Source organism: Pseudonaja textilis, chromosome 5 (assembly GCF_049901715.1).
Source record: "Pseudonaja textilis isolate UNSWEBS1 chromosome 5, rPseTex1.2, whole genome shotgun sequence".
Taxonomy (NCBI): domain Eukaryota; kingdom Metazoa; phylum Chordata; class Lepidosauria; order Squamata; family Elapidae; genus Pseudonaja; species Pseudonaja textilis.
The window spans coordinates 19088254-19115705 of record NC_141994.1 but is presented as its reverse complement, the minus strand read 5'-3'; the positions used below and the strand labels follow the sequence as shown (position 1 = coordinate 19115705).

Here is a 27452-nt window from a genome sequence, read left to right as displayed (position 1 = left end):
GAGAAAAAAAAGTAAAAGAAAAATAGAAAAAAAGGAAAGAAAAAACTATAAAGTGGCTTCTTTATACTGTGATACTCTTCACAATAGACAAATATATTTGACCTCTCTAAAGTTATATATTACTCTTCTTTCTATAATCTGTCCTGTCTAATAATGAAAACCACATGTCACAAGTTCATTTTTTTTTTCATTTTTATGCAAAACATCCATAAGAGGCTTCTAGTCAGTAATGAATGTAGATAATGTCTTTTCTCTAATCAAAGAGAAAATTATTCATGTCCTCAAAATTGGTTAACTTCAACTTTACCAACCATTCTTCCATAGTACCATATGTAGTGTCAAACATTTCCATTTCTATGCATACAATAAATGTAGCTTTTTATTTAGATTTAAATAATCTTCCATGGCTTTTTTTTCCAGCTATTTATCCATTAATCATAAAAAAGGTTCTGGCTTCAATTTCTTTAAAATTGTCTGTACAATGAATGCAGATCAACTTTTCCAGAATATTGTCTGTGGAAATTCTCAGTCATCCAAGTCATGGTTGTCTCAAAGGTATTTTTTCAAAAAGCAACTGGACTTCTTTTGTTTTTCCTTAAACACATTTCGCTTCTCATCCAAGAAGCTTCTTCAGTTCTTTCCAGAGTATTATTCATTGTGACAGTTTCTCATTTAAATCCTTCTCTTAAGCAGCCCAAGAAACTGTTCATTCTCGGATATTATTTAGAACTTTTTATCTCTTTCTGGTTTGTGCTTAGAGGAAATCTTTTTTCATCCACTGTTTCTATCCTAATCCCTAATATTTTGTTTGGATATATCCCTTTGGGGGTTTGAAAGAACATCAGAAACAATAATACATGCATGCAAAATGTATCTTTATTTTGGATTCAGATTTACTGGCTGGAACGAGTCATTTTGAGATCTATCAGGGAATAATGAGAAATCAAGTCTTACAGCTTTGTAGATTTTTCTGAACTTCAAATCCCAAGAGCTGAAATAGCAAAAGAACATTGAGATATGGATGCTTGGTGCTAAGTGTAAACTATTTGGTGTTGAACCACTTCAAGCAGGAAATATAACAAAACTCCCCGTTTCTTGCATAAAATGGCTAACTTTGAGTATTTTGACTCTTTCGAACTTTAACCAGGGTGTTTTAAGCTTGCACGGCTGCTTTAAATCATTTCTAAAATAATCAGAACAATCTGTTTCACACTCAAATAATCCGTTTAGTATTTGAAATTGGGATTTTTGTAGTTTAAAGAAGGTTTATGCTTGAAGTAGTTCAAAGGAAACATTTTCACACCCTACTGGGTATTACATATTAATAACATCTGGAGGACCACGGCTTCCCCAAAGTCTGATTTAGATTAAGGCACAGCTACCCAGAAACTTAAACTTAACGCAAGAGCTGTGGCACCTGATAATCTCTATACTGCTAAAACTCTCATTGTCATGACTAGAAGAATCAGGGCATCACAGGGCAATGGATTTTTCAACCAGGGCACCTCAAATGGGCTAACTTACAGAATGTGTCCCAAAACCAGGGACCCATGACTCCAGAAGGAATGCCATTTGGGGAAGCTATGGCTGCTTCAGTGCTTACTGGCTGCTGTTGAACTGCTGGCACTCAGGTCTTCTTTTTCAACATTCCGTGACAGTTTCCCAGCCAGTCTCACAATCTCTTGCTCTTTCCAACCCAGAAGTAGCAACTTACCCTAATGCTCCCTACCAGATAGGGAGGAAAGGAACAAGGAAACTCAACGGAAGCTGGACAGAAGTCAGAAGTTGTTCCTGTTCCCACTGTTGTTGTTTTTTTGCCTGCCCTTGGCCATTCTGCTTCTCTATTTAGATAGGGGAATACAGGTAAGTCCTCAACTTACAACAGTTCATTTACTAACCATTCAGAGTTACAACGGCACTGAAAAAAGTTATTACTATTTTTCACATCTATGACCATGCAGCATTCCCCATGGTCACATGATCAAAGTTCAAATGCTTGGCAACTGGCATGTATTTATGACGGTTGCTGTGTCCCAGGGTCATGTAATGACCTTTTGCAACCTTCAGGTCAGGAGGGAAGCCAGATTCACTTTACAACTGGATTATATCTTATCAACTGCTGTGATTCACTTAACCACTAAGAGAAGAAATGTCATAAAATGGAGAAAAATTCATTTAACAAATGTCTCTCTTAGCAACAGAAATTTTGGGGCTCAATTGTGGTCATAAGTCAAGGACTACTGTATGTCTGAAACGATGAGTCAACAGGGCACTGATGGTCTAGTCTATTCTAAAATGTCCTTTTATTCAAGTTTTTGTGGGGAAAGCTTTATTCAAGTTTTAATGTGAAGTAGAAGATACTGGTCAATTCAGACAGCTCTACAAACAGTGGTTTGATAATTTGATACCAGAATTTTGGGAGTTGAAATCCACACATCTGAAAGTTCTCCAGGTTGAGAAACACTGCACCTATTCAGCATAAGGCTACTTTCTATACTTCACAGCAATATATCTGGATTTGATATCAAATGAAAACTCATTAAGGATTTAAATTCCACCCCAATTCATTAGTGGGGGTACCTCTTCAATGCAGATACTTTTTAAAGAAGCAAAATCGTTAGTAATTCTCAGCAGGGATTCAGAGAGCTACTCCAGACATAATCTTAGAATTGTCTAAGCTTACGATATTACTGATTAGTCTTTTTTGCAGTACACCATTAAAAATTGCTAATGGAAACTTTAAAAAAACATGCAGTTTTTTTTGAGGTTAATGAGTATGCTGTAGAAGGAATGGAAATTCCAAATCACTTTAGCATGCATGAAATTAGCTGTGTATTTCTGGGACTTCAACCTATATTTTTTTAACATCTTCAGCTTCACACAAAGAACGGCTATCTAAAAACACATATGTAAAGCCAAGCCACAAACGGGAACGGCTGTGTGAAAACATCATGGTACGTTAAGGTCCCTCAACTATGCCAATAGAGCACTGGTGGGCCATTGCTGTGCTACAGTAAAAACACACTGCAGCAGTGCCTTTTATCAATCAAATAATCACAACAAACAAAACTCCCAGCAAAGCAAATAACTCTTGTGATGGGTAGACCTAGAAACCCCGGTTTCCATGGATAGTGTTTGTCCAATTTGGAGCAGAGGAAAACAACTGTGATGGATAATCTGAAGAAAGACAATTGTGGCTATACTTATGGCAGACCAGAGCTACTGTGGATTGGATTCCATCTATCTGCCAGCCACCTAACCTTTAAAAGGATCATTGTTGGTTGCAAAACCAAATGCAAAGCGGCCAGAAATCTGGAGGCTTAAACTATGGCTTGCTCAAGGAGACATAGTCTTTCCAAAAAGAATTATGAAACCTTAAACAGGGAACTCTAGGACAAGCATTGCTGCAAATGTCGGAGACTATCAAAAGCATCTTTATACTACGTTCCTCTAAGTTTGTAAAGAAAAAAAAGGCTACATACACACACACACACACACACACACACAGCCATACACATGCACGCACAATAATATACACACATTCATACACAAGTAAAATATATTTATAAACTGCTCTTCACTCAACCCGAGTTTCCTTTTACTTCTTCCTTACTCCTACTTGACGCCACTTCTTATATTGTGTTGTTTGTGTGGAAAAAAACAGGCCTGCTCTTGCCAAGAGTGACCTCAGCTCATTCTTATTTGGTGATACACAGGAGAATTTCACTCTAACAAACACTTGCAAAGTTTCAAAGCCCCAAGGTTATTGGCGGCCTTTTGCTGTTTGCACTAGTTGCTTGTTTTCTTGTGATCTTTGATGGCTATAGACCAAAAAAAAAAAAAATCCAGATTGTTATAAAAGGTTTTAAAAGACTCCCTTTATGACAACCACACCAATAATCTGAGTAACAATATGATTAAATAATAATCTGAAGTAAAAATAGAAAGCCCAAAATACTGTGCAAGCTGAATACTGAGATCTCTTTTTCCCAATGATGGATGCAAAAAATAGCAAGGCCAAAAAAGCAAAACCCAAAATATATGACCCAATTTAAATGATTATCCAGAGTTTTTTAAACTGGGACAATGACAACCAAGGGAGAGAAACGATCACAGCAAATCAATGAACCAACAAGAGCCTCAGCACACTAACTTGTTGAAGGCCACTTTTTCTCAAAATTGACTATGTCCCAAGTTAAACTGTACCACTCTCCAATACTGTAAGCAGGAATATAGTTGTGGGGAAAGCAGTGGAGGCAATAATCCAATTGAAGCAAACACAACCTCAATTTATTGGAACATAAAAGCATAACACTCCACAGGAAGTGGTTTTCAGGGGTGGGGGATCAGTGGTGCCATGGAAACCCCTACTTGATCCTCAGGTTGGCACCTTAGCCATCCAATCTCAAAAAATTCCCCTCCTATCAATCACCTGAGTACCTGCAGAACATCCCCTGTGATGCCTATTGTCAGCATTTTCTCCCTAAAAGCATAGATTTTACATCAATAAGTAGCATTAATCAATTAGTAACAAAGAGTCTTTCTTATATCTTGATTGATTCTCCACGAGCAACCGGATTCCTTTCTTGTAGCTCGATGTCTCTCAACCTGAAAAACTTGGAAAGGCATGGGATTCACTTCCCAGAAAATTTAGCAATGTTCAAGCTGGTTGTGGAATTATGGGAAGTGAAGTCCACATACCTTATACCCAGGTTGGGAAACACTATTGCAATTCATCCTGACTTCAGGTCTCAAAACCAAAGCGTTCTTATGAACTCCTTGAGTGGAACTGCCCTTGAATCTGGGCATGTAGCTTGCCCTAAAGACCTCTTGCTATTCTGGTATCCTGTTTTCTTAAACCAAGGTTTCTCAATCTTGGCAACTTTAAGATGTGAAGACTTCAGCTCCCAGAATTCCACTGAAGTCCACACATTTTAATGTTGCCATGGTTGAAAAACACTGCCTTAAACAGCACTCAGGATTCTTGTGACTGTTCTGCTCCGAATTTATACTTGCGCTCTCTCCAGTGGGGTCCCTGTGCCAAAATTCCACTTTCCTCCTATCAAACTATCTCCCAACCTTGCATGACTTGAGTAATTTGAGTTGCCTTGTCTAGCCTGAAAAAAAGAGCAGAACTTCATTCTTTACATTACTGGGGATGTAAAACAGATCATGATGCTGGAGCTGGCTTTTAAAGGACAAGAATGAGATGGACAGAGACAAAACTGTAAACATACGTGGTTAATAAAAAATAAACCTTGAGTCCAGATTGTAATTTAACATCAAGGTTTATTCCTAAAGTCTATAAAACAGCAAATATAATTTCAATCTTTGGAACAGGTGGTAAAATGGAGGTTAAAAGGGGCCCATTAATCTCCTTTACTTAGAAAAATGCAAAAAAGTTTTTTTAAAAAAATAATCAAACATATAAATGATGATTACAGGATGGGGTTTTTTTTCCAATATGTTAGCTAGATTGATAATTTCATCGACTCATCACTAGGATGATAATATTCTTTTCCTAATCGGGCCTTGATTGTTCTCAACCCATTAATATACAGTATAATGTGAAGTTTGGATTTTTTGTGTGTGCCAACATACCTAATGTTAAACAGCATTTACCATTCTGACATATTTTCGAACTTCAGAATATAATAATCCAGTCCATGATGGCTTCCTCATTTCCACTCATCATTAAAAGGACCATGAGGCCAATTTTTAACTTGGACAAAAGGGAATGTACCCTCCATGTTACAAATCTGGCTCCTTCCCATTCATCTGTGGGCTCTGAGGATCTTTTCCAGGCCTTAAGCAAATACTTCTGATCACTTTAAATAGTAGGGTTGTTTTTTATTTTTGAAGTTCTCCAACAGAACTGCTATGCATCAGAGAGGTGGGAAACAGTGCCACCTGTTGGATTTAGAATTTTTATGTACAAAATATTTTACAATATTTGTCAAAAGTATTTTACCAAAGTTGGCAAACAGCTATTTGTTTATTTTTTTTAAAAAAATCAGTAATATAAGAATGGTACCCCAGAAGGCAACACATCCCCTTAAAGATATTAATAAGTATTTGGAACCTCCAATTACTTCTTCCACTCACAGTACTAAAATGTTGCTTTGGGACCATATCTCAAAATGAAGTTTTCTGTGACCCAAATAATAATCAGGGTGGGTGGAACCCCACAAGGTAAAGGTAATGTTAAGTCATTATTTGCTTCAAATCAGCTTCTTGAGGGAGACTTCTGCCAACAGTAATGGAAACATTTGAGAAACACTAAAACCAACAGCAGCTTTGGAAGATGAAACCGGTGCCTAGGGCAGGGGTGTCAAACTCACCACAACACATTGTTGTCACATGACATATCACAACTTTGCTCTCCTTTGCTAAACCTGGGATGGGTGTGGCCAGCGCATGACACATCTGGCCCACGGATCGTGAGTTTGACACACCTGGCCTGGGGGATGAAAAGCTAATCTTCCCTTCATCATTTGCTACAGGAAAGAGTCACAGGGCTTCCTCAGGATAGGCATACAACAAAAGCAGGCATTGGTGCAGTTTAGGCTACTTCAGTTTTGCCTACAGTACTACTTGACCAAAGGCTCATGTGAATGGGTGGATAGATGATGTTGAGATGCCTCACTCAGTTGCAACTGACCTTAACTATGATCAACAAAGAGTTGGCTCTTAAAAAAAACACTGGATATTTGCCTCCGATACATTTCACTTTTTACAATCAAACAAAGGTACCCAGATGCTTAACAACAGCATTGAATGAAGAACAGAATTCACCATGCGTGGATCAATCTTGAATAGTAAAAGGATTTCACCCAACTTCCAGAAACACGTTCCTTGATATTGATGTCAGGATGTTGATAAAGCCATATAAATTTGACAGATATATGAATACTGACTCTGTATTAAATGCCTGGCTTCTTGTTTCGAGTCAATGTTCAAGTTTCATATTTCATTACTTGGGCATTTAATAGTCCTTTCCTTACCAGCAGGGACATCATTAAATGTCTAATTCACCGATAGTCAAATTCGTATATGCTTGTAACAGAAGTTCACTGACACGGCTCAGCTAGGGCAGATACTTCACTGCAGACAAGAGATAGCAGTCACACACGCACCTACGGCTGAACACAGAACTCAAATGAAAATCTTGCTCTCTCATCTGAACCGTGGTGGTGCAGTGTTTAGAATGTAGTACTGCAGGCTACATCTGCTGCCTGCCGGCTGCCTGCAATTTGGTAGTTCAAATCTCGCCAGGCTCAAGGTTGATTCAGCCTTCCCTCCTTCCAAGGTGGGTAAAATGAGGACCCAGATTGTTGGGGGCAATAGGCTGACTCTGTCAACTTTTTAGAGAGGGCTGTGAGGTCTAAGTGCTATTTCTATTTTAATTTTAGATCTTTTCCTGCTGCTTTTTCAAGTTGACCAAAATTTAGCTATCCCCTTTTCAGTCTAGAAGTTAGGAGGCTCCTATTTAGTGCAGATCATGTCTGGTCAGAGAAGCTCTGTTTCATAGCGTGTGAACCTCAACTCCTGGCTCTACCTCACCAGCATAACAATGGGAAACCTGACCTTTTGGGTATAAATGAGGGATCCCTCACACAGCATCAGACTTCAATCCTTTAAGAAACTTGCAACCATTCCTGGTATTCTGCAGCTGTAACATATTCTCAGAAAAAGTAGCATTTGTTTCAAAGGGTGGCACTGGGTGCTACATATAAAGCATCATGTACTTAAAAAACAGCTCAACCAAAAACAGCTACTGAGAACTGTTCCCTGCCCCCACTTTCCACCTTTAGGCAGTTCAACCAATCACTGCCAAAGACTTAAGTCCCAAAAAATATTTATTCAAACTTTTCTATATCAGGTTGTCAAGCAATTGTCTTTATTCAAAACTTTAAAGTATAAACAGGACCACACTGGATTCAAATGTTAACTTTATTTGTAATAGTAGCAGCATGAAAAATAAAGCTGGCAATGAGCTTAAGACAATACATGTTAACAAGGCACCTGGAAAAACTGTTTTAGGCAGCCTTCCCCCTAGAAGTACCTTTATTTATTTATGTATTAAATGTCTGTGCTGCACATCTCACTGATACATCAACTCTGGGCAATTTTGATGGAAAGATAGTTTTCCTGTCGTGTAAAAAACTTTACCTTGAACTATAACAAGGTAGCCACACACTACAAAAAAAGACTGCAAAACCAGAATACCTTTCAGTACTGTAACTAGTTTCTTCACGCCATCTGTCACAAGAGTAACATTTAAAGTTATTAATGATGTTGGGAAGAACATAAGGCAAAAGCATCCCCACAGGTTTTACCTTGCTAATTGTGACCCACTTTAGGGGGCAGCGTTCATCTCTGTTTCTTAAGACAAAGACAGCATTGAGACATTACCGTGGTCATGTGACCAGCATGACATCATGCTGCAGCACAGAGCCTACAGCAAAGCACAGAGCAGTTACCTTCTGGCATGCTTCTATACTTGCCTTTGCATGCTTTCGAACTACTAGGTTGGCAGAGAGGAGCTGGGCCAAGTGACAGTAACTCTGTCATGTGGCATTCAGGTCTAGAACTGCCAAGCTGTCTAAGAGTCAGCAATTTAAGCACTGAGCCACCACATCCCACTTGGGGAGGAGAGAGAACTTTAGTAGCCTTAGGCAATACTTCCCCCAGCATCACATTACATGGAAAAAGTGGCAGAGGGCTACACAGAAAGGACTGCCCCACATTCAAGTCTACACAAACATAAAATTTGATGGCAATTTTTCAAACATATTTTTTGTTCTGGTGAACAAAAGTCTTAAAGCCAACAATATTATAACTTCAATTACAAAATAGTTGAAGGACTGTATGAGGAACAGGAAGAGGAGAAGCCATTACTGATTTTGCTCATTTCCTTTTTAGTGCTTTCAAAACTTAACAGCCCAAAACAAAGGAGACTAAATAAGAGGAAAAATAGGAATGTTATGAAACACAAGGAATCAACAGTGTTGGGGGAAGGGGAAACCATTATCCAACTTATGTGGACTTTGGATATTTTTACCTTTCAACAGAGGTTGGAAAGTGGGGATTTCTTGTAGTTTTATGACATCTGGGTCACTGCTGACATTCCGTGATGCCTGAGTCCCTTGGGCCACCACCACAATATCATCCATTTTAGCTCGTTGCTTGGCTGGTGAAGGAGATGCTGAAAAAAAGGACACAAAACCAAAACCGTCATCATTGCTTCTCATCTCTTTTTGATGTCTGAGTCAATGTTGACTCTTGGCAAGTACCTGGATTAATATTTGCAGTTTTCATGGGAAGGTTTTTCAGAATTGGTTTGCCCTTCCTGGGGCTGAGAAAGCATGAATTATTTCTCACTAGCTTCCAAACCTAAAGTAGATCTTTCTTTCTTTCTTTTTCTTTTTATCTCATCTATCTATCTATCTATCTATCTATCTATCTATCTATCTATCTATCTATCTATCTATCTATCTATCTATCTATCTATCATCTATCTATCTATCTATCTATCTATCTATCTAACTAACTATCTGTCTATCTATGGCAAAGCATAAACAGCCATGGGTCAAAATGATGCCTGTGCATAAAATAATTCACTGGTAATACACATTTCTCATTTCAATTCTAGAATTTCCTAGTATGGCTGGCTAGGGAATTCTGGGAGTTGAAGTCCACACCTCTGAAAGTCTATGGAAATTCTCAATCATTCAGTTCATGGTTGTCCCAAAAGTGCCTTTTTCCCCCCCCCAAAGAAGCAACTGGACTTTCTGGGGTTTTGTTTTTCTTTAAAGACATTTCGCTTCTCATCCAAGAAGCTTCTTCAGCTCTGACTGGATGGTGGGGAAATGGAAGGATTTATACTCCTTGCAGAGGCAGCTGGTCATTTGCATTCTTTTTAGAGAATCCTTGAGGCCACCTGGAGGTTATCTGTGTCCTCAGGGTCACCTGAGTGGTGCAAATGGGTGTGGAGAGCCTTCTTGGAACTGTTGAAAGGACTGGGTTGTAGAGTGGAGAGAGATGATGGTCCTTTCAACAGTTTCAAGAAGGCTCTCCACCCATTTGCACCACTCAGGTGACCCTGAGGATACGGATAAACCTCCAAGTGACTCTCTAAAAGGATGCAAATGACCAGCTGTCTGCAAGGAGTATAAATCCTTCCTCCACCATCCAGTCAGAACTGAAGAAGCTTCTTGGGTGAGAAGCGAAACGTCTTCAAAAAAACAAAAAACCCCAGAAAGTCCAGTTGCCTCTTGAAGAAAAAAAAAAGTACCTTTGGGACATACCTCGGAAAGCTGCCGAGACTGAACAACCCAGCTGCAGTCTACCCCGCTTTCTAGCTTCCAAGGGACGATTGGCATCCAGCCCCTCTCTACCCGCAGCTCTTCAGCACAACGAGGGTTTGGGGCCGCTGGTGAGCAGCCGGGAACGCCCCGTCGCGGGCAGGGAGCGCTTCGGACTACAACGAGGGGAAAAGCAGGGAGGCGAAGCTACGCGGATGCCGCCGCTCGCCCGCGCTCCCCCCCCCCCACCCCTCCCCACTCGATATCCAGGCTTCGGAGGGCTCATCCGTCCCTCTCAGGAGCGCCCACCTGTCGCAGGGTCGTGAGGGCGGCCCTCAGCCTCGGCGCTCTGCTCGGACCCCATCACCAGGCAACGGCGGGGGCCGCTACGTCATCCCCCCGCGACACCAAGGCATCTGCGCGCGCGGGGCCGGCCGGAAAGAGTTCTTCCCTGAGAGTTCTAACCACGCCCCCTCCCTCACACCAGGCGCTTCCGCTTCCTATCGGGAAGCGGCCGCTTCTTCAGGGAAGCAGGCAGCGTTCGCTCCCGTTACGTGGCTGGGGAAGGCGGCGGCGGCGGCGGCGGCGGCGGGGGGTGGGGCTGAGTCGACTCTCCGTAGCGGTTTGGGCTCCGTTCGGGAAACGGGCGTGCTTTTCTGGGAAAGCAGCCTCCCTGAATCTCATCCTGCTGCCGGTTCTGGACGGCTCGTTCCGGGGAAACCCCCCATCCACCCACCGGTCTTGTGCACGGGGCTCTTCCCTCCGGCCAGAGGATGTGTGCCTCAGCCCGTTCCCGTCCCGGCCGGAGGAAGGAGCCGTGATACCATCACTGGGGTGAGCCTGGGGCACAAGGATAGGAAGATGGGGGGGGCGGGGGGAGCATTAGAAGCGGGGAGGGGTCAGAGGGGAGCAAGAGAAGCGGGGGGGCAACGGGGTCATTGGGCCATGGGGAGGGGGCTCTCCCCAGCAACAAAAGGGTGCCTTTTGCAGCCCCCCCCTGCTGCCCTCTCCAACCCCTCTACCTTGGTGGTGAGTCATACCAGGCACACTTGTCCAAACAGAGTCTCCACTTGCAACGGATTGGGAATTTTCTCTTGGTGGCTCCGGTTGGTGTTCTTCACCACAAAGCCAGTGGCCCATAATAGCAATAGCCCTTAGACTTCTATACCACTTCACAATGCTTTAGAGCCCTCTCTGAGCAGTTTTACAGAGTCACCATATTGCACCCACCCCCCGCAAAAAAAATCTGGGTTCTCATTTTACCAACCTTGAAGATGGAAGGCTGAGTGAATCTTGAGCCGGTCAGGATCGAACTCTTGGCAGTGAGCAGAGTCAGCTTGCAATACTACATTCTAACCACTGTGCCACCCGGAAGGAGAATAGGAAGGAAGGAAGGGCTATAGCAATAACACTAGCACTTAGACTTATATACTACTTCACAGTGCTTTACACCCCTAAGCGGTTTAGAGAGTCAGCCTACTGCCCCTAGCAATCTGGGTCTTCATTTTACCCACCTCAGAAGGATGGCAGTCTGAGTCAACCTGGAGTCTGATGAGAATCGAACTGCAGGCAGCCAGCAGTCAGCAGAATTAACCTGTAGTATTGCGTTCTAACCACTGCACCACTCCTGATATAAGTGGGTTGTGGCTCTCTCCAGAATCCGTCTGTGCGCATGGCAAAAGTGGGTAGAGCAGGTGTTTTTCAACCTTGGCAACTTTAAGGTGGTTGAGTCAGTTCGCAGAATTCCCCAGCCAGCATGGCCCTTAGATGAGAATTCAGAGAGTTGAAGTCCAAACATCAGCAAACGACTGAGATTGGGGACAATGGAGAGTATATTATTGTTGCTGTGTGCTGCATTGTAGCCTTTTAATGCAGACCATGGCCATGTTTTTCAGCCTTGGCAACTAGCATGGATGGACTCGGGTCCCAGAATTCCACAGCCAGTAGCTGAAATTTTCTGGGAGTTGGGAGTCCATCCATCATAAGTTGTTCTGGCCAGCCTTCTTTGCCACCTTTGTCTTAAGGAGATTCTTCCCTCATCCACTCGATCACGTCCTTTGATTACAAGGGGCCTCCAAGATGAGTCTCAAAGTGGGCCTGTTCTCTAAGATTGGCCTTGGGGAAAATTAGGAGATTGGCTGTGAGGACAGGTTGCTTTTTGCTAACTCCAGGAATGGTGGAGAGGGTTCAAGAGGAGAAACTCCATCCATAGGAAGGCTTGTCGGCCCTCCAAAAATAGATCAAACTAGGAAACAAAAGACACGTAAACTAATATTACTTTTATTTATATGGTTAGTTACAGAACCGTGCAAGGGGGTATGCTCTCTCTATCCACAAGAGAGCTAAGGAATGTCAGGTCTAAGCCGCTTTTATCAAATAACATTCCTGCTTTGGACTCAACTTTCTTTTATCTGACCCTTGTCTTGGTTATAGCTCTTCCTCCTGTTCTTCCAGGTTGTTGCTACTGCCCATTGTAAGGTCTGAATGTCTTTTGGCTTTGATTTGCTTCTCAGCCTCCCTTCGGATGGTAGGAGGCCCTGCCTCTTAACTGTGCAAGCTTTTAGGGTCAAACTGGCATCAATGGGATGTGATTCTGGTGGATCATGGTTTAAGTCCAGCCTCAACAATGGAATCCGTGTTGATCACTTTGGGCTTGTCCCTCTTTCTCAGTCCAGTTTTTCCATGGAGTAAGCTGTAGGGCAGGGGTGTCAGACTCAAGGCCGGTGGCTGGATCTAACCACTGCATCACCAGGAAGAATGAGAAACGGAGGGAGGGAGGAAGGAAGGACGGACTGACTGACTGACAGACTTAGACTTCTATACCACTTCACAATACTTTACAGTCCTCTCTAAGTGGTTTACAGAGTCAGCCTATTGCTCCCAACAATCTGGGTCCTCATTTTACCCACCTTGGAAGGATGGAAGGCTGAGTCAACCTTGAGCCTGGTGGGATTTGAACTGCCAAATTGTAGGCAGCTGCTGCAGCAGAAGTAGCCTGCAGTACTGAACTCTAACCACTGTGCCACAGAGGCTCCTCTGTTATGTATAATATATATTTGTTGTAATAGTTGGAGAAGAAAACATTGCATAAACACTTTTGCATCTAATGAACATATAACAGATTCTAAATGCTTCGGAGCTTTTTTGCACATCCTGCTATTTGTCCTTTCTTTTTCAGAAGTCCTTTTTGCATGGCAGGCTGTATAAATTACAAAGCTGGAGGCCGGTGGGTCTTTCAGTGAGGAGGAAATGCGTCCTTGTTTATGCATTAGAGTGATCTGCCTCAACTTAGTTACGCATCGTTGAGTTGACTCCTAGTGATTGTTACGGGGCAAAAGCTTTTCGCTGTGACTTGCCTGCAGCAAAAATGTGTAACTCTTCCAAGAACAATCCTGTAATCTCTTGGATCGCACCCATTCACCATAACTTTAATCCCTCCTGGGTTTTTTTTTTCTACTCTGTTGTCCACTTGCCTCACATGCCCAAAATATGTGAGTTCTTGTTTCTTGATCTTTTGTTGACTGATTGTTAACGTCAGCTAAGCAGCAGTCTTTATTTGGTCCAGAACTGATTGATGGGTCTTTGTTGTACTTCATGATAGTCTCCAGATGACTTAATACGTCAGTCGTCTTTCTCATTGTCAAACCTTCACAATTGTATATCACCTGTAAAAAGAACAGTGCTCTAAATATTCTGGTCTTTGTTCTTATCCTTTATATTTTGTTTAAGTTATCATTGCCTTCTTCTTTAGTCTCCTGTTTACTTTTACAACATCCTGGCTCTCTTTTATTAAGTTGGAGCCTCAGAGACGCAAAGTATGAGTCATTTACACTCCCCATTGTGAATTTACTAAGCCAGTTGCTTGACACTGACAGGATGGTCCATATCCTTTTGTGATTTTGCTGTATTCAACAAAGCAAAGATAAGCCGCCCTCAAATGTTCTTCTCTCCGTTAACCATTTTGTGCTAGTTATCTGAACTGCCCTTCAGCCTTTTGCCTGCCTGCTCATTTGACATTTTTCCTGTAATGTTTTAAAGCAAATATTTGTGTGATAAACTTGTGCAAGTGATTCAACATTTACACATTTTAGTTGTTAGATATTTTCCAATCTCTGAGCATACAGACTTATCCAAATTGGTTGATCTATCGTTTTCCCGAAAATAGGACCTACCCTGAAAGTAAGTCCTAGCTTGATTTTTTTACATGTGCACCCAATATAAGCTCTACCCCCAAAATAAACCCTAATTAAGATCCTGCCCACTCCAAAGTGCACTGGTAAAAATTAAGCTAGGGTAGTGATGGGAGGTGGAGCTGCCCTACTACTTACCTTTGGATAGTTGTAGCCAGGCCTCGCACACCCCGACACCTGCCTTCCTGGCCCATTTCTTCTGCAGCTGGCAAGGCTGGCAAGACTTTCCGGAAGGCCTCTAGCTGATAACAAAGCTCTGGATCAATCCAGAGCTCTGTTATCAGCTGCTGAGGCCTTCAGGAAAGCCATTCTGGCCACAGAAAAACAAGTTACTGAAGGCCTCTGACAGTGAAAAGGAGGTTAGAGGCAACACATACAAGTGAGGTTAGTAAGTGGATGGCATCCCCCGAAAATAAGACCTGATGGGTTTTTTGGTAGCAAAAAAAAAAAATACAGGACAGGGTCTTATTTTTGGGGAAACATGGGTATTGCTGTTAGAGCTTTCACTGCCCTTTCTCCTGCAGTTTTAAACAATGGTTATTTCATTTGGGATTGAAGCTCTCTCATTGACCAACTGGTTTATTGCCTGCCATGCCTCATTTACTAATTGAGGGTTTTTTGTTTGTTTTTTTTGCAAATGTTCGTGTTTGCACAAATATTTTTATTTTTACACTTTTAATAATTGTGTTTATTAAAAGCTTCGGGGTAGTTTGTTGTTTCTTTTATCTCAAGCTCAACCAGGTGTCTTTAATGGTTATTCCTGCTTGTTCCTTCAGAGCTGGACTTTTTTATGGAGGTTCTTTGATCTACTTAAAATATGTCTTTAATTTAGGTATTTATCATATTGGTGTAGCCTCCCACATGAAAGTGATTCTGAGTGGCATACGGCACTCCTTTAGTTTCTCTATTCCTCCTTTTGTTGATGTGCATAATTGACCAACCTATGTATGTAATTCTTGCTTTATGTTAGAAAATCTGTTTTTGTTCATCAAATGTCCTTTTTCACTCCAAGCATTCTCTACCTTTTTTTCCTTGCTATCAGGATATCTCCTCCTATCAGCCACGGGAATCGTTTTCTCTTCAAAGTTTTGAGAACATTTTGCCTTAAAGTTGGGAGATAACCCTTGGCCTTCCCATTGTTATCCCCACGATGCTTTATCTTTCTTCAGATTTGGGATCAGGGCAAGCCTCTTGATATCCCAGGGCTCTGAGAAAAGCGTAACTTGCCTCACTTCTTTGGTATGTTGTTACAACATTCATGAAGTCATCTTGCTTTCCTTTCCCCACCTAAAGCTATTTCTTATCAACCTAAAAGTTCCTTTACATCCCAATTAGTCATATCTGGTTGAACCATTTTTGTGACAGGTAATTGGTCTTTTGACTCATGGTTTGAAAACATGACTATTTTACCAGGGGGGATTTCTTCTACGGTGCTTTTAACCCTGTTATAATCTCCTTTTTCTTAGCTGAAGGGTTTCAAGGAATGTGGCCATCTTGGAAACCCATACCCTGAGCTTGAACAGTTCTAAAGATCCTTCTGGAGCCCATTACCCTGAGAGGAAGAAATGGCTGTCCAGACCACACGGCGCTTGGCCTGGGTATCAGTAGCACTGGTTTTGGTCGTGGCAAAGCCATCCCAGACCCAAAGGTGTTCCTTCGAGGAGGTGGACGACACTACGATCGATATCCCAGCAGCCTTTTCCAAAGGCATCAGGGGGACGGATCCGATCTATACACCATCTTGGAACGCCTGTGTGGAGAATTGCTGCTCGGAAAGAATAGCAGGTAACAGCCACATATTTGAGGCCAAGTAAGGTGCTAGGCTCGGAAGAGAGTCTCCTGGATGTTTTATGGACCATTGTGTACCACCGGGTCTATTTCCAGATAACCGGCCTAGCCCACACATTGCAATAATGGTGTTTGCCTTGGTTTTGCATAGTGAGTTGCACGGAGATCTTGCTGTTGTTGTCTGGATTCCAGCAATCGCTCTAATTAAATCATGATTCTTGAGCCAAACTTCAAAAAACTTCAAAGGATTTATTAAAGGCAACATACTGGCACTGTCCTGTATGAAGCCAACTCTGGCACATATAATTTACAGTCACCTGTTTCCCCCCGGGTGGGTCATAAATCAGATTCTCCAATTGAGCACGTTCATGGGCTGGGTGTCATCACGTTCTCCAATTAAATATATTCGTGGGCAAAAGCTCTGGTATTTTAGTTACAATCTTTTAAAGAGAAGAGTTGGAATATACTTTCGATTTCAAACTGCTGCACTGCTCTTCCATATTTCCTTCCTCCCCCTCCCCTTTTTTTATGGCAACTACTCAAACAGGCATAGGAACGTTGTATGAATTGACAGGTGTATGCAGACCAGGCTCAGTGGCTTCCCTTATAGACCCTGCAGGTATTCAAGAAGAAAGCTCTAAATGGTGATCCCAGAACAAAGACTGTCAATGTATCTTGTACTGTCTATGGGGATGCTCAGTCATCCAGGTCATGGTTGTCCCAAAGGTGTTTTTTTTTTCAAGAAGCAATTAGACTGTCGTTTGTTTTTTCTTTGAAGACGTTTCGCTTCTCATCCATTCTTCAGCTCTGACTGGATGGTGGGGTGTCATGCCCTTGGTAGAGTCAGACTCTGAGGGGGAGGAGGAACAGTTGAAAGTGAGCGGAGGTGTGACTCCAGAGGTTGTGGAGGAGGCTGAGGAAGGGCAGAGGCTGGCTGGGCAGTCAGAGGAAGAACCAGGCCCATCCCCTCATCATCCTAGGACATGCAGGGAGGAACGGAGAAGGAAACAACTTGGCTTACGAGAGAAGAAGCAGCCATGATCCCCTTCATTGGTTGCAGCTGGGGAGAATAGTATATAAGAGAGACGGTTAAAACACAGCATTGTCCCTTCACTAGTTGAAGACGGGCAGGCTGTTGGGGATGAGTCTGTGTTGTCTGCATGTCAAACTAAAGTGTAAATGGTTCCTGTACTCTGCAACTTTTCTGGAAATCTGTTCATACTCCCACACCATTCAAAGGGGGATCGTCCCAAAGTGAATAGCTAAAAGTCTATGGAGATTCTCAGTCGTCCAGGTCATGGTTGTCCCAAAGTTGCTTTTTCATGAGGTAATTAGACTTTCTTTGTTTTTCCTTGAAGACGTTTCACTTCTCATCCAAGAAGCTTCTTCAGCTCTAACTGGATGATGGGGGAATGGAAGGATTTATACTCCTTGTGGACAGCTGGTCATTTGCATTATTCTAGGCCTCTTGTACTGCTGGATTTTTGCCACTGACCCAGGCTGACCACTTCTCTCTCTCTCTCTCTCTCTCTCTCTGAGGCTTTCAGCACAGGTTGTTTCCATCCTCCTCCACTCTGCCTCAATTCCCCCCCCCCCCTTTGTAGAAATGCAAGGTCTCATCTTCGGACACTTGAGGTCAACCTCCTGGATTTCATTTTAAATAGGTAGGTAGGTAGGTAGGTAGGTAGATAGATAGATAGATAGATAGATAGATAGATAGATAGATAGATAGATAGATAGATAGATAGAGAGAGAGAGAGAGAGAGAGAGAGAGAGAAAGAAAGAAAGAAAAAGAAAGAAAGAAAGAGAAAGAAAGAAAGAAAGAAAGAAAGAAAGAAAGAAAGAAAGAAAGAAAGAAAGAAAGAAAGAAAAAGAGAGAGAGAGAGAAAATTATTTATTGGTCAAGTGTGATTAGACACACAAGGAATTTGTCTTGGTGCATATGCTCTCAGTGTACATAAAAAGAAAAGATACATTCGTCAAGAATCATCAGGTACAACACTTAATAGTCACAGGGTACAATAAGCAATCAAATCATACTAGGAAACAGTCAATATAAATCATAAGTATACAAGCGACAAAGTTACAGTCATGCAGTCACAAATGGGAGGGGATTGGTGATAAGGAGAGGTGAGAAGATTAATAGTAATAGTAGTGCAGACTTAGTAAATAGTAGGACAGTGTTGAGGGAATTATTTGTTTAGCAAAGTGATGGCGTTGGGGGAAAAACTGTCCTTGTGTCTAGTTGTTCTGGTGTGCAGGGCTCTATAGCGTCGTTTTGAGAGTAGAAGTTGAAACAGTTTGTGTCCGGGATGTGAGGGTTCTGTAGATAATTTCACAGGCCTCTTTTTGACATGCAGTATACAGGTTCATAAATTTTCTCATTCATGCAGCTCCCTTGGAATCCAGGATAAATTCTTCGTTATTCAGTGTAAATTTCTCCACTGGAAATGGGTTCTGAGGAAGCCAAGTCACAGGATTATTGGGAGAATAAAAAGAGGTCAGGTAGACTGTTCAGCACTCCTTGGGATAATGATGGGGAACATGTTTATTTTTAAACAAAACAAAAAATCAGTAAGAAGAAAGACTATTTCCTGGCATCCCTATAAGTATAACAGTTGGAATTGCAAGTAGTCCTCAATCAGTGACCACAGTGGGGACCAACAACTCGGACATAAAGCAAAGCGGTCATTAAATGAGACTCCACCTGTGCTTTTACAATCTTCCTTCAGCTTTGCTTTATAGACCTCTGGAGGTGAGGATGTAAATGCCAAGATTGGTGGTAAAGTTGGCTTTTTTTGTCACCTCGTAACTGCAAACAGTCACAGTATAAGGCAGTCACTAAACAAGGACTTCTTGTATAGGCAAGCAGGAGTGAACATCCAACAAACTTGCTGATAAACACAAGGACAATTCTGACAATCATGCACAGGTTGAATATATCTGGGGCTTTTGAGATGGCGGTGGGGCCATCTTATGGATGACGTTATTTTTGAGAACTCCCTTCTCTTCCCTTGCATGGAATTACTAGATCTGGGGTCTTCAAACTTGACAGCTTTAAGATTTGTGGACTTCAACTCCCAGAATTCCTCCTCTGGTCATGTTAGCTCAGGAATTCTGGGAGTTGAAGTCCACAAGTCTTAAACTTGCTGAGTTTGAAGACCCTTGTACTAACTAGATGTTCATACGACAAACACAAAACTTGCTGTTAAAATACATTCTCTCTGTTTCTCTGTTTTCTAGGTGATAAGAGGTGCAACTATGCCATCTTTAACACCAAAATGAAGGGCAGTTCTCCAAATTGCTATCACTTTTATTTCCCTGCCCAAGAAACCTGTCCCGTAAAACCAGCATTAGGACTGATCACGTACAGAATAATAGAAGGTAAATGGAAATCTACTGATCAGCCAGTTCAATTAGTCATTTGCTGGAAACTGTAACATGAAATACTTGAAATAGCTCCATTAGACTCTCCAAGCAGTATAACCAGCTTTAAAGGATTTCGTAAGTCAAACTTTGCCGACCTTCCTTCAAAAAGTGGAAAGTAGCAAATGTTATTATAAAGAAACTGAATCTTTTTCTTTCTCACGCTCCAGAAAAATAAGTTTTTTCCCAAAATCGAGCCTGTGGTGATATCATGGGAAAATAATCATGTTTTTTTCCCAGAGCTGTTATTCTATTCATTTGCTAATTGTGTGTGTGTGTGTGTGTGTGTGTGTGTGTGTGTGTTGGAATGTAATCCGAAATCTCAGGAGGAAGGGGCCCCTCTCCTGAGACTCCAGATTACATTCCATCACACAATGTAATGAATAAGTGACTATTTTAATAAGCCGGTACCATTCTTACTCAATGGGGATATTTAGTTTTTATCCCCAGATCTGTTGGTTTTTTTTTTTTTTTGCAAAGCAAGCCATATACTTCAAGGCACAATGTGGGATCTGTTATCGAAGAGTCTCTGGATGGATTCTTTTAATAGAATATAAACCATAAACATAATTGTAAATGATCTCATCTTTATCACAATTCCTTCTTAAATTGATTGATGATTGTCAAGCACCCGTTAGTGCTAAAATTGAATTTGGGTGGAGGGCTTTCTCTCCCCAAGACCAATGTGCCAGGTTTCTACCTTAACTACCTGAATCTTTATGATTACAACAGCACGTTTCAGCAAATTGTGTGACTCCCAATTGTAATCCTTGATTCACGAACCAACCAGCAGGAGCATTCTGCAAAGAGCAATAAATATTCTTAAGAGATTTTGTGGTTTCAGGCATTTCCTACTCACCTGCCAAAAATCTACAGCCTTCAGATTTCTGAGAAAATGGCTGTCAAGATAAACCACTTTCAGATTCATTTTTTGAGCTAGGTATGTGTTCATACCTAGCCTGTTTCCAAACCTGTTTCCAAGAGAGCAAACACAAGACAAAGGCAGCAGCCCTCCCTTTTAATATTTCATCTATGAATTCTGTTTATTCACAGATAAAAGGCTGCTTCCAACTAATTAGCTCCAACAAGAAAGAGCCTTGCCAAATTTTTTCAAGGCTGCCAAAAAACAACAGATAAGAAATAGTTTACAACACAAGAGTCTTCAAATACCAACTGTAATGTCCACGAGGCTGAGTTTCAAAACGTCTTTGCTTTCTGCAAAGAACGTTCGCTGCACAGCTGCCTTTTATCTTCTTGAAGGAGGGGCCATTACCTTGCAGCCTTACTCCTGAGTCGCCCGTGCTGTTGTAGCTGCTCTTTCCTGAGAGCAATCCTGCGTGCACGCACACTTGGCACAGGCTCCTTGGGAACCACCTCATCTCTGCTGCCTGCCCCCCCAATCTCTGAAGCTAGCAGTCCACTCCCTAATGGTCCTGGCCCCTCATCTGAGTCCTCGCCCTTCTCAGCCGTCCGCACCTGCTGCTGACTAACCACAACAGTACGGCTGTCAGCATTCCAAGTAATGCCACCCATAGAAAACAAACTCTGAGGCACTTGAGGTCCTCAAAGAATAGTTTATTGGGTACATCATATTGGCACAAATTGGTGAAAGTCGACTCTGGGGTTTCCTGTGGCTTTCACCTAATTAAAAGTAAAAGTGTTCCCCTTCCCCTCCAAATCACCGGTCGCGCTGTCCAATCCAGATGCTGGCTGGTTTCCAGGTTACTTGCTCCTCCTCTGGCCAGCCACCTGTGGGAATGTCCTTGGTTCCCATAGGAAAACTTTAGTGTTTTGGCTACAAAACCCCATCTAACTATTTCCCCCCATCCCACTGCTGTGTGGCAACCCTGAAGCCTTCCAAGATAGTCTCGGCCAGGTTTATTTCAGGGTTGACAATGGCTTTACTTTCATATGAAGAAACAGTGAGGCTGCGCATTTCCTACTCCTAAGAAATTCATGGGAGTAATCTTGTAATGGTTTAAGGCCCATTCATGATGACTTCTTGATGTGTCTTGAGATTGTTTTTTTATTTTTATTTTGCTGAGGTGTAGAGAATAATCTGTCTACCTTTTCTTTTCTTCTTTAGGCAAAGAGCTATTCAAACCAGCTCCTTCCTTAAACAAAGTCCCTCATTCTATAGTGAACGGAAGTCTGGCATCCCCACAAGCAGCTGAGTTTGGCCTTGCAAGGCCCCTGGGCGGACCGGATTCTTTGGCCAAGACCTCTACGAAAGAGGAAATCTTTGGCCCTTCAGACCATTCCTTTGAGGAAGTGGATGGATCCCCCCAGCATCCCAAGGCTGGAAGGACAAATGGAGTGGAGACTTTGGGTTCTTCGATCGGGCATGAAAGCAACAGTGCTGCTAGCACCATCCAACAATCCACTCCTGTTAAACTATCCCTTGCCACCCTTGACTCTTTGACCAGCAGGACTGTTGGTGATGCTGCAGCCATTCATAATCCTCCAAGCCACACCACTACTGCTTCACCTTATGCCGGAAAGACAGAGGCGGCCACTCTCCAGCCAAGCGAGGGCCCTGTTTCCAAACCATTGCTTCCTTCCGAAACCGATCCTCGCGGTTTCAGTTCATTGTCATCCGCCCCGTCTACTCCAACTGCTTCTCTTCGGGGCTCCCACCTTAGCGATGGACGGCTTAGTTTGGAAGGCTTCACCCCTGACGACAACCCAGCCGGGAACGATTTCTCCCTGCTGACTGACCAAAGCATCCTCCTCGCTGCCTTGTTTTTCGGGGTGCTGTTTTTCTTCTTGGCAGTGGTGCTGATAGGGGGCAAAATCTGCTGCTCACGCCAGCCACAGCGCTACACCAGGCTGGATTACTTGATCAATGACATGTACGCCAATATGTGAAGGTGTGTGATGACCGGGGGCGTGGCGCAAAGTCAACATAGCGAGAATCCCTTTATTAGCTTCCAAAGTCCTGGTTACCTTCTGGCATAGAGAAAAACTCTCCCAGGAACAGCCTTTGGCTGCAGAGATTCAAGTTCAAAAAGTTGTCAACAGAAAATTTTATAAGTCCAATTGAGGCAAGATGAGGTAATTAATCCGACAGAGCAAGATGAGGAGTTGCAGAAGGGAAATAGCATGACAGTAAATCAACCCAGTTGGGAGGATGCCAGGAATGCAGATAACAGTCAACACAAGATAAACTCACGTTTGTCCCGGCTAATGCAGCTCTCAGCTGCCTCTCCTTTAAACTCTCATTCACAGGTGTGCCTAGTGAAGGGAATCAGGGCCGTTTCCTCCCCCCGTAAGCCATGCAACCCACGTTGCTCTCTTCTCTGTTCTTCCTTGCGTGCCCTAGGATGAAGAGGCAGTTGGCCTGGGTCTTCCTCTGAACTCCCTCTCCTTTGCTCTACCTCTCCCCTGCTCTGCCCAGCCAGCTTTTGCCCTTCCCCAGTTTCCTCCACAGGCAACGGAGCCACACTCCCACTTCCTGTCAGCTGTTCATCTTCCTTGGATTCAGACTCTGTCGGGGGCGTAACAATATGAGAGGGACTTGGGGGCACCTCCGTGGTGAGCGTGGAAGAGTTTGGCTGGCTGTGGCCTTCAGGGGAAAAAAAAAAGATGGATTGAATTTGGTCTAATGCAGTTCTACCCACCCAGGTCACAATGTCCCACTGGTTTCATAATATTTTGCTTTCCCTTACGATCCCCTTCCTCGTTGATGATACCTAGGGATACATAGATGATACATACGTCTCACATAGGGATAGCCCATTGTTCCTTCCCACCTGAGAAAGTATAGGGGCCCAAGCCTATTCATTTGACGAGTTCATCCTTAATTCACTTTGGGGCACTATGGGAAAAATGAGTGTCCATCAGAGCACTTTGGCTACCACGCCCTTCTAGAGTCGATCAAGTTTCTTTCATTCTTTTGTCCGTTATAACCCTGGCATGAAAAAAAAAATCTTCCAAGAAAGAAGAGGTTTATTTTAGTTTTAAAAGGCAAAATGTGGAGTTGATCTGCCTATAGGGTATTTAGTTCCTGGAGTGCAGAGTGCCACACTGTGTGCAAAAATCATTTAGACCAGGGGTGTCCAACCTTGGCAACTTTAAGACTTGTGGAAAGCTGGCTGAGGAATTCTGGGAGTTGAAGTCCACAAGTCTTAAAGTTGCCAAGGTTGGACACCCCTGATTTAGACCAAACAACACATGGCAACAGTGTTCATTGGTGCCAGCCCTTCAGATTGGCCAGATGAGCCATAGTGGCGCAGCGGTTAGAGTTCAGTACTGCAGGGCTACTTCTGCTGACTGCAATTTGGCAGTTCGAATCTCACCAGGCTCAAGGTCGACTCAGCCTTCCATCCTTCTGAGGTGGGAGCAATAGGCTGATTCTGCAATCCATTTAGAAAGGACTGTAAAGCGGTATATAAGCCTAAGTGCTATTGCTATTAGGAAATATACCACAACAATCACTACCTTAAAGCATATAGTAACAGAATTTGATAGCTTGACAAGAGTCTCTCTCTCTCTCTCTCCTTGGTGCTTATACCCAAGAGAATTAAGATGGAGGAATGTTCAGATTCTTAACTTGTTCTGATTTTCTGATCTAAACTGGGGTTTCCTTGATGGCTTACACAGACCTTCCTCCAGGCCGCCTATATATAATATATAGGTTGTTAACACTACCTAACAAAGCTAGTAAGTGCAAAATTTGGACCTGGGAAAAAAAAGCACAGCTTTTTGCTCCAAAATTGGCTGTGTCTTCTGAGCTGATTTCTGTGTTCAGCAGCTGAGCCGGTTTTAATTTTAATTTTTTTAAATTTTTTTACATTTTAAGCTCAGCTGTAGCGTTCAACGACAAAAATCAGATCATAATACGGAAGCTTCTCTTTGATCAGGAGGGATTCCGCACCGATATCTCCTGGCTTCAGCACTTCAACTGGAGATGCCTTCTTGTCTTCAGGTCCTTAAAAGAGGGACCATGTTGGGGAGCTGCATCTCTTCCCCCTTCAACATGGGTGGCCTACGATCGCCTCTTTACAACCTGCGGACTTCAATTCCCAGAATTCCTGAGCCAGCATTGCTCACCCACCCACCTGCCCCGCAGGGTAATTGCTGGAATGGTTTTGCATTGAGCTGAGCAGATGCACGCACACCACACTGGGTTCCATTTAAAAACACAGCTGGGGTGGAACGGGAGCTTTTGTGTGCAGTTTCTGGTGTGGAAGGGGTCCAGGCCCAGGGAATCGGCATGAAATTGGCCAGTCTTTTTTCCTCCCTTTTTATCGGGCCAGCCTACAAAGCTGCCAATGTGAGGCTGTCAGTTTTTAACAATCACATTTTCCATTATATGGAAAAAGGAATTGTTTTGTATTGGCGCTAACAGTACAACTTACAACCCTTGCTTAGCAACCCATCAAACTTGCAATGGCACTGAAAAAAGTGACATGGCTGGTCTTTACACAACTGTTGTAGCTGTTCTGACCAAGGCTTCCCAAGACCATAATTAAGCACATGCTTAGTTAAAACAACTCTTGGTTTATTTCAGCACTGAGAATTATTTTCATTCCCAGCCAGTAATGAATCCCAAACAGTCCCTCAAGATAAGCTACCTTTCTTTCCTTTGAATTGCTGCCAACAACTAGAGTGCCAAATGAATTATAAAAAAACAACCAAAGTATAAAATCCACACAAAGCTTCAATGATTAATATGAACAGAATGAATGACTTTGCTTCCTGCAAAGGTTTCTTCACCTTTGCCGGTCCTTTATGTCTTACGGGAGGGCCAATCGCCTCCCAGTCTTACTCCCGAGTTGCCCCTTTTATCTCAGCTGCTCTTGCCTTCTAGCAGCTCTGCACACACGTGCACTGGGAACAGGCTCCCCTGGGTCCTCTGCCTCGCTGCTTTCAGACTCCGAAGGCTCCAGAGTCAGCACACAACTCCCAGATGGTCCTGGCCCCATCTCTGCATTGGATGCAGGACCTTCGTCCGAGTCCTCTCCAGGCTCCTGGGCTGGTCCCCGTTCTTCCCCACTGTCCAACTGCTGCCGGCGAACCACAGCAGTAGCATCACCAGAGTCATATGATCAAAAGATGGGTTACTTGGCAACCAGTCTATATGGGGATTGCCATGCTCTGGGTCACGTGATCGCTTTTCCCAACTTTCCCATTCCGCTTCCAACAAGCAAAAATCCGTGGGGGAAGCTGGATTCACTTAATCATGTGATTTGTTTCGCCACTGGCAAAAAAATAAAAAAATGGCTGTGATCCACTTAACAACGGCCTTGCTTAGCCGTGGACATTCTGGTCCCAGTTGTGGTCGTAAGTCAAGGACTGCATGCAGCTACAAAAATCAGGAATAGCCACCAGATGGTGACAAAAGAAGATTTCTGTCTCCTTGCTGCCCTCTAGCGTTTACACAAATTCTTGTAGCTCAGGTGTAATAGATTTTTTTTAATTATTTTTCTCTCTCTTGGAAATGATTTCTACTGCCGATTATTTAAGCAATAATAAAGTTTGAGCTGATTTAAAGGGTTTAAAATAAATCCAAGCAGTGTTTGGACAGTTATTTCCTTTTTTAAAAATGTTGGGCTGTTATTTCGTGATCGGTTTGAAAGGCATCTTTTCATCTTTCAGAGCGTTGCTTTCCAGGAGGTTTTAGGTATGAAGTATCTTCATGACCCCATAATCCCTTGCATCGGGGTGGAGCTGAGTGCTTGCTGGCCAGATGCCCTTCCTGTTACCAATGTGGAGTGTGTTTTCATATATTCTCATTGTGCTCAATGAGAGATATCTGCCTCTACCTAGGATTAAACTCACAGCCTCCTGATTGTGAGGCGAGAGCTCCACCTCTAGGGCACCTCACCTCTCTTGTAGATATGAATTATGCCATTTGGAAAAGGCTACAAAGCATCTTCTGATTCTTTTGTGCCTAAAGTGGGACTAGAACTCATGATAACTTGGATTTCCAGCCTGCTGCTTTTATTCTAAAGGGGGCATGATGGCAGTTGAGCTTGTCAACCGGAAAGCTGATAGCCCAGGTTTGAGACCCGAGTGCCACGTGACAGAGTGAGTTCCCGTTACTTGCCCTAATTCCTGCCCACCTAGCAGTTCAAAAGCATGTAAATGCAAATAGATAAATAGGTACCACTTTGGCGGGAAAATAAGCATTTTGCATGCTTTTGGCATAGAGCTATGCTGGCCACATGACCATGGTAATTATATGGGCAACACTGGCTCTTTCGGCCAAGAAACAGATGAGTACCAAGCTCTAGAGTCGGACCCTGACTGGACAGGGGAAACTACCTTTTCTTGCTTTTAACCACCAGCCTGTTTTCTGCAGTATTACTGTTTTAATTTGTGTATGTATTCTGTGACTAGATGGAAGAAAGAGAGGCAAAGTAATTCCAGGTAGTGGCCTTATCCCTATAGGTAAAGGTTCCCCTCGCACATCCGGTACAAAGCCAAAGAGCCAGCGCTGTCCAAAGACGTCTCCGTGGTCATGTGGCCAGCATGACTAAACGCCGAAGGCACACAGAACGCTGTTACCTTCCCAACAAAGGTAACATTTCTACTTGCATTTTTTACGTGCTTTCGAACTGCTAGGTTGGCAGAAGCTGGGACAAGTAACAGGAGCTCACTCCATTATGCGGCGCTAGGGATTCGAACCGCCAAACTGCTGACCTTTCTGATCAACAAGCTCAGTGTCTTAGCCACTGAGCCACCACATCCCTCTAGTGTTACCCCTATACTGTTACCGTTATATTGTACATTAAAA

General features: G+C 43.0%; 2 protein-coding genes across 11 annotated transcripts in view; one reads left to right on the top strand and one right to left on the bottom strand.

The window, feature by feature from the left end:
* The window catches only part of BORCS5 (BLOC-1 related complex subunit 5), a 78799-nt gene extending 68050 nt beyond the window's left edge, over window positions 1-10749 (bottom strand). For 3 of the 10 annotated variants that reach the window (XR_015743783.1, XR_015743784.1, XR_015743782.1), the window contains exons 1-2: window positions 10617-10749; window positions 9065-9208 (exon numbers count right to left, since the gene is read on the bottom strand). Coding sequence is in view for 2 of the 10 variants with exons in the window: in XM_087934228.1 (XP_087790354.1) it covers window positions 9065-9208; window positions 10617-10671 (199 nt within the window). In the remaining 8 variants the exon portion in view is untranslated. Of the gene's footprint in view, window positions 1-9064; window positions 9209-10310 lie in introns of all 10 variants that reach the window. The other 7 variants (XR_015743787.1, XR_015743788.1, XR_015743786.1 and 4 more) reach the window with 4 other exon arrangements.
* A 38-nt stretch (window positions 10750-10787) lies between these two features.
* MANSC1 (MANSC domain containing 1) lies at window positions 10788-26220 on the top strand. The gene is made up of 4 exons (XM_087934227.1): window positions 10788-11141; window positions 15964-16282; window positions 19529-19669; window positions 21798-26220. Exons 2-4 carry the CDS (start codon window positions 16063-16065, stop codon window positions 22577-22579), a joined length of 1143 nt encoding a protein of 380 aa, XP_087790353.1. The 5' UTR covers window positions 10788-11141; window positions 15964-16062; the 3' UTR covers window positions 22580-26220.
* The last annotated feature ends 1232 nt before the right edge of the window (window positions 26221-27452 follow it).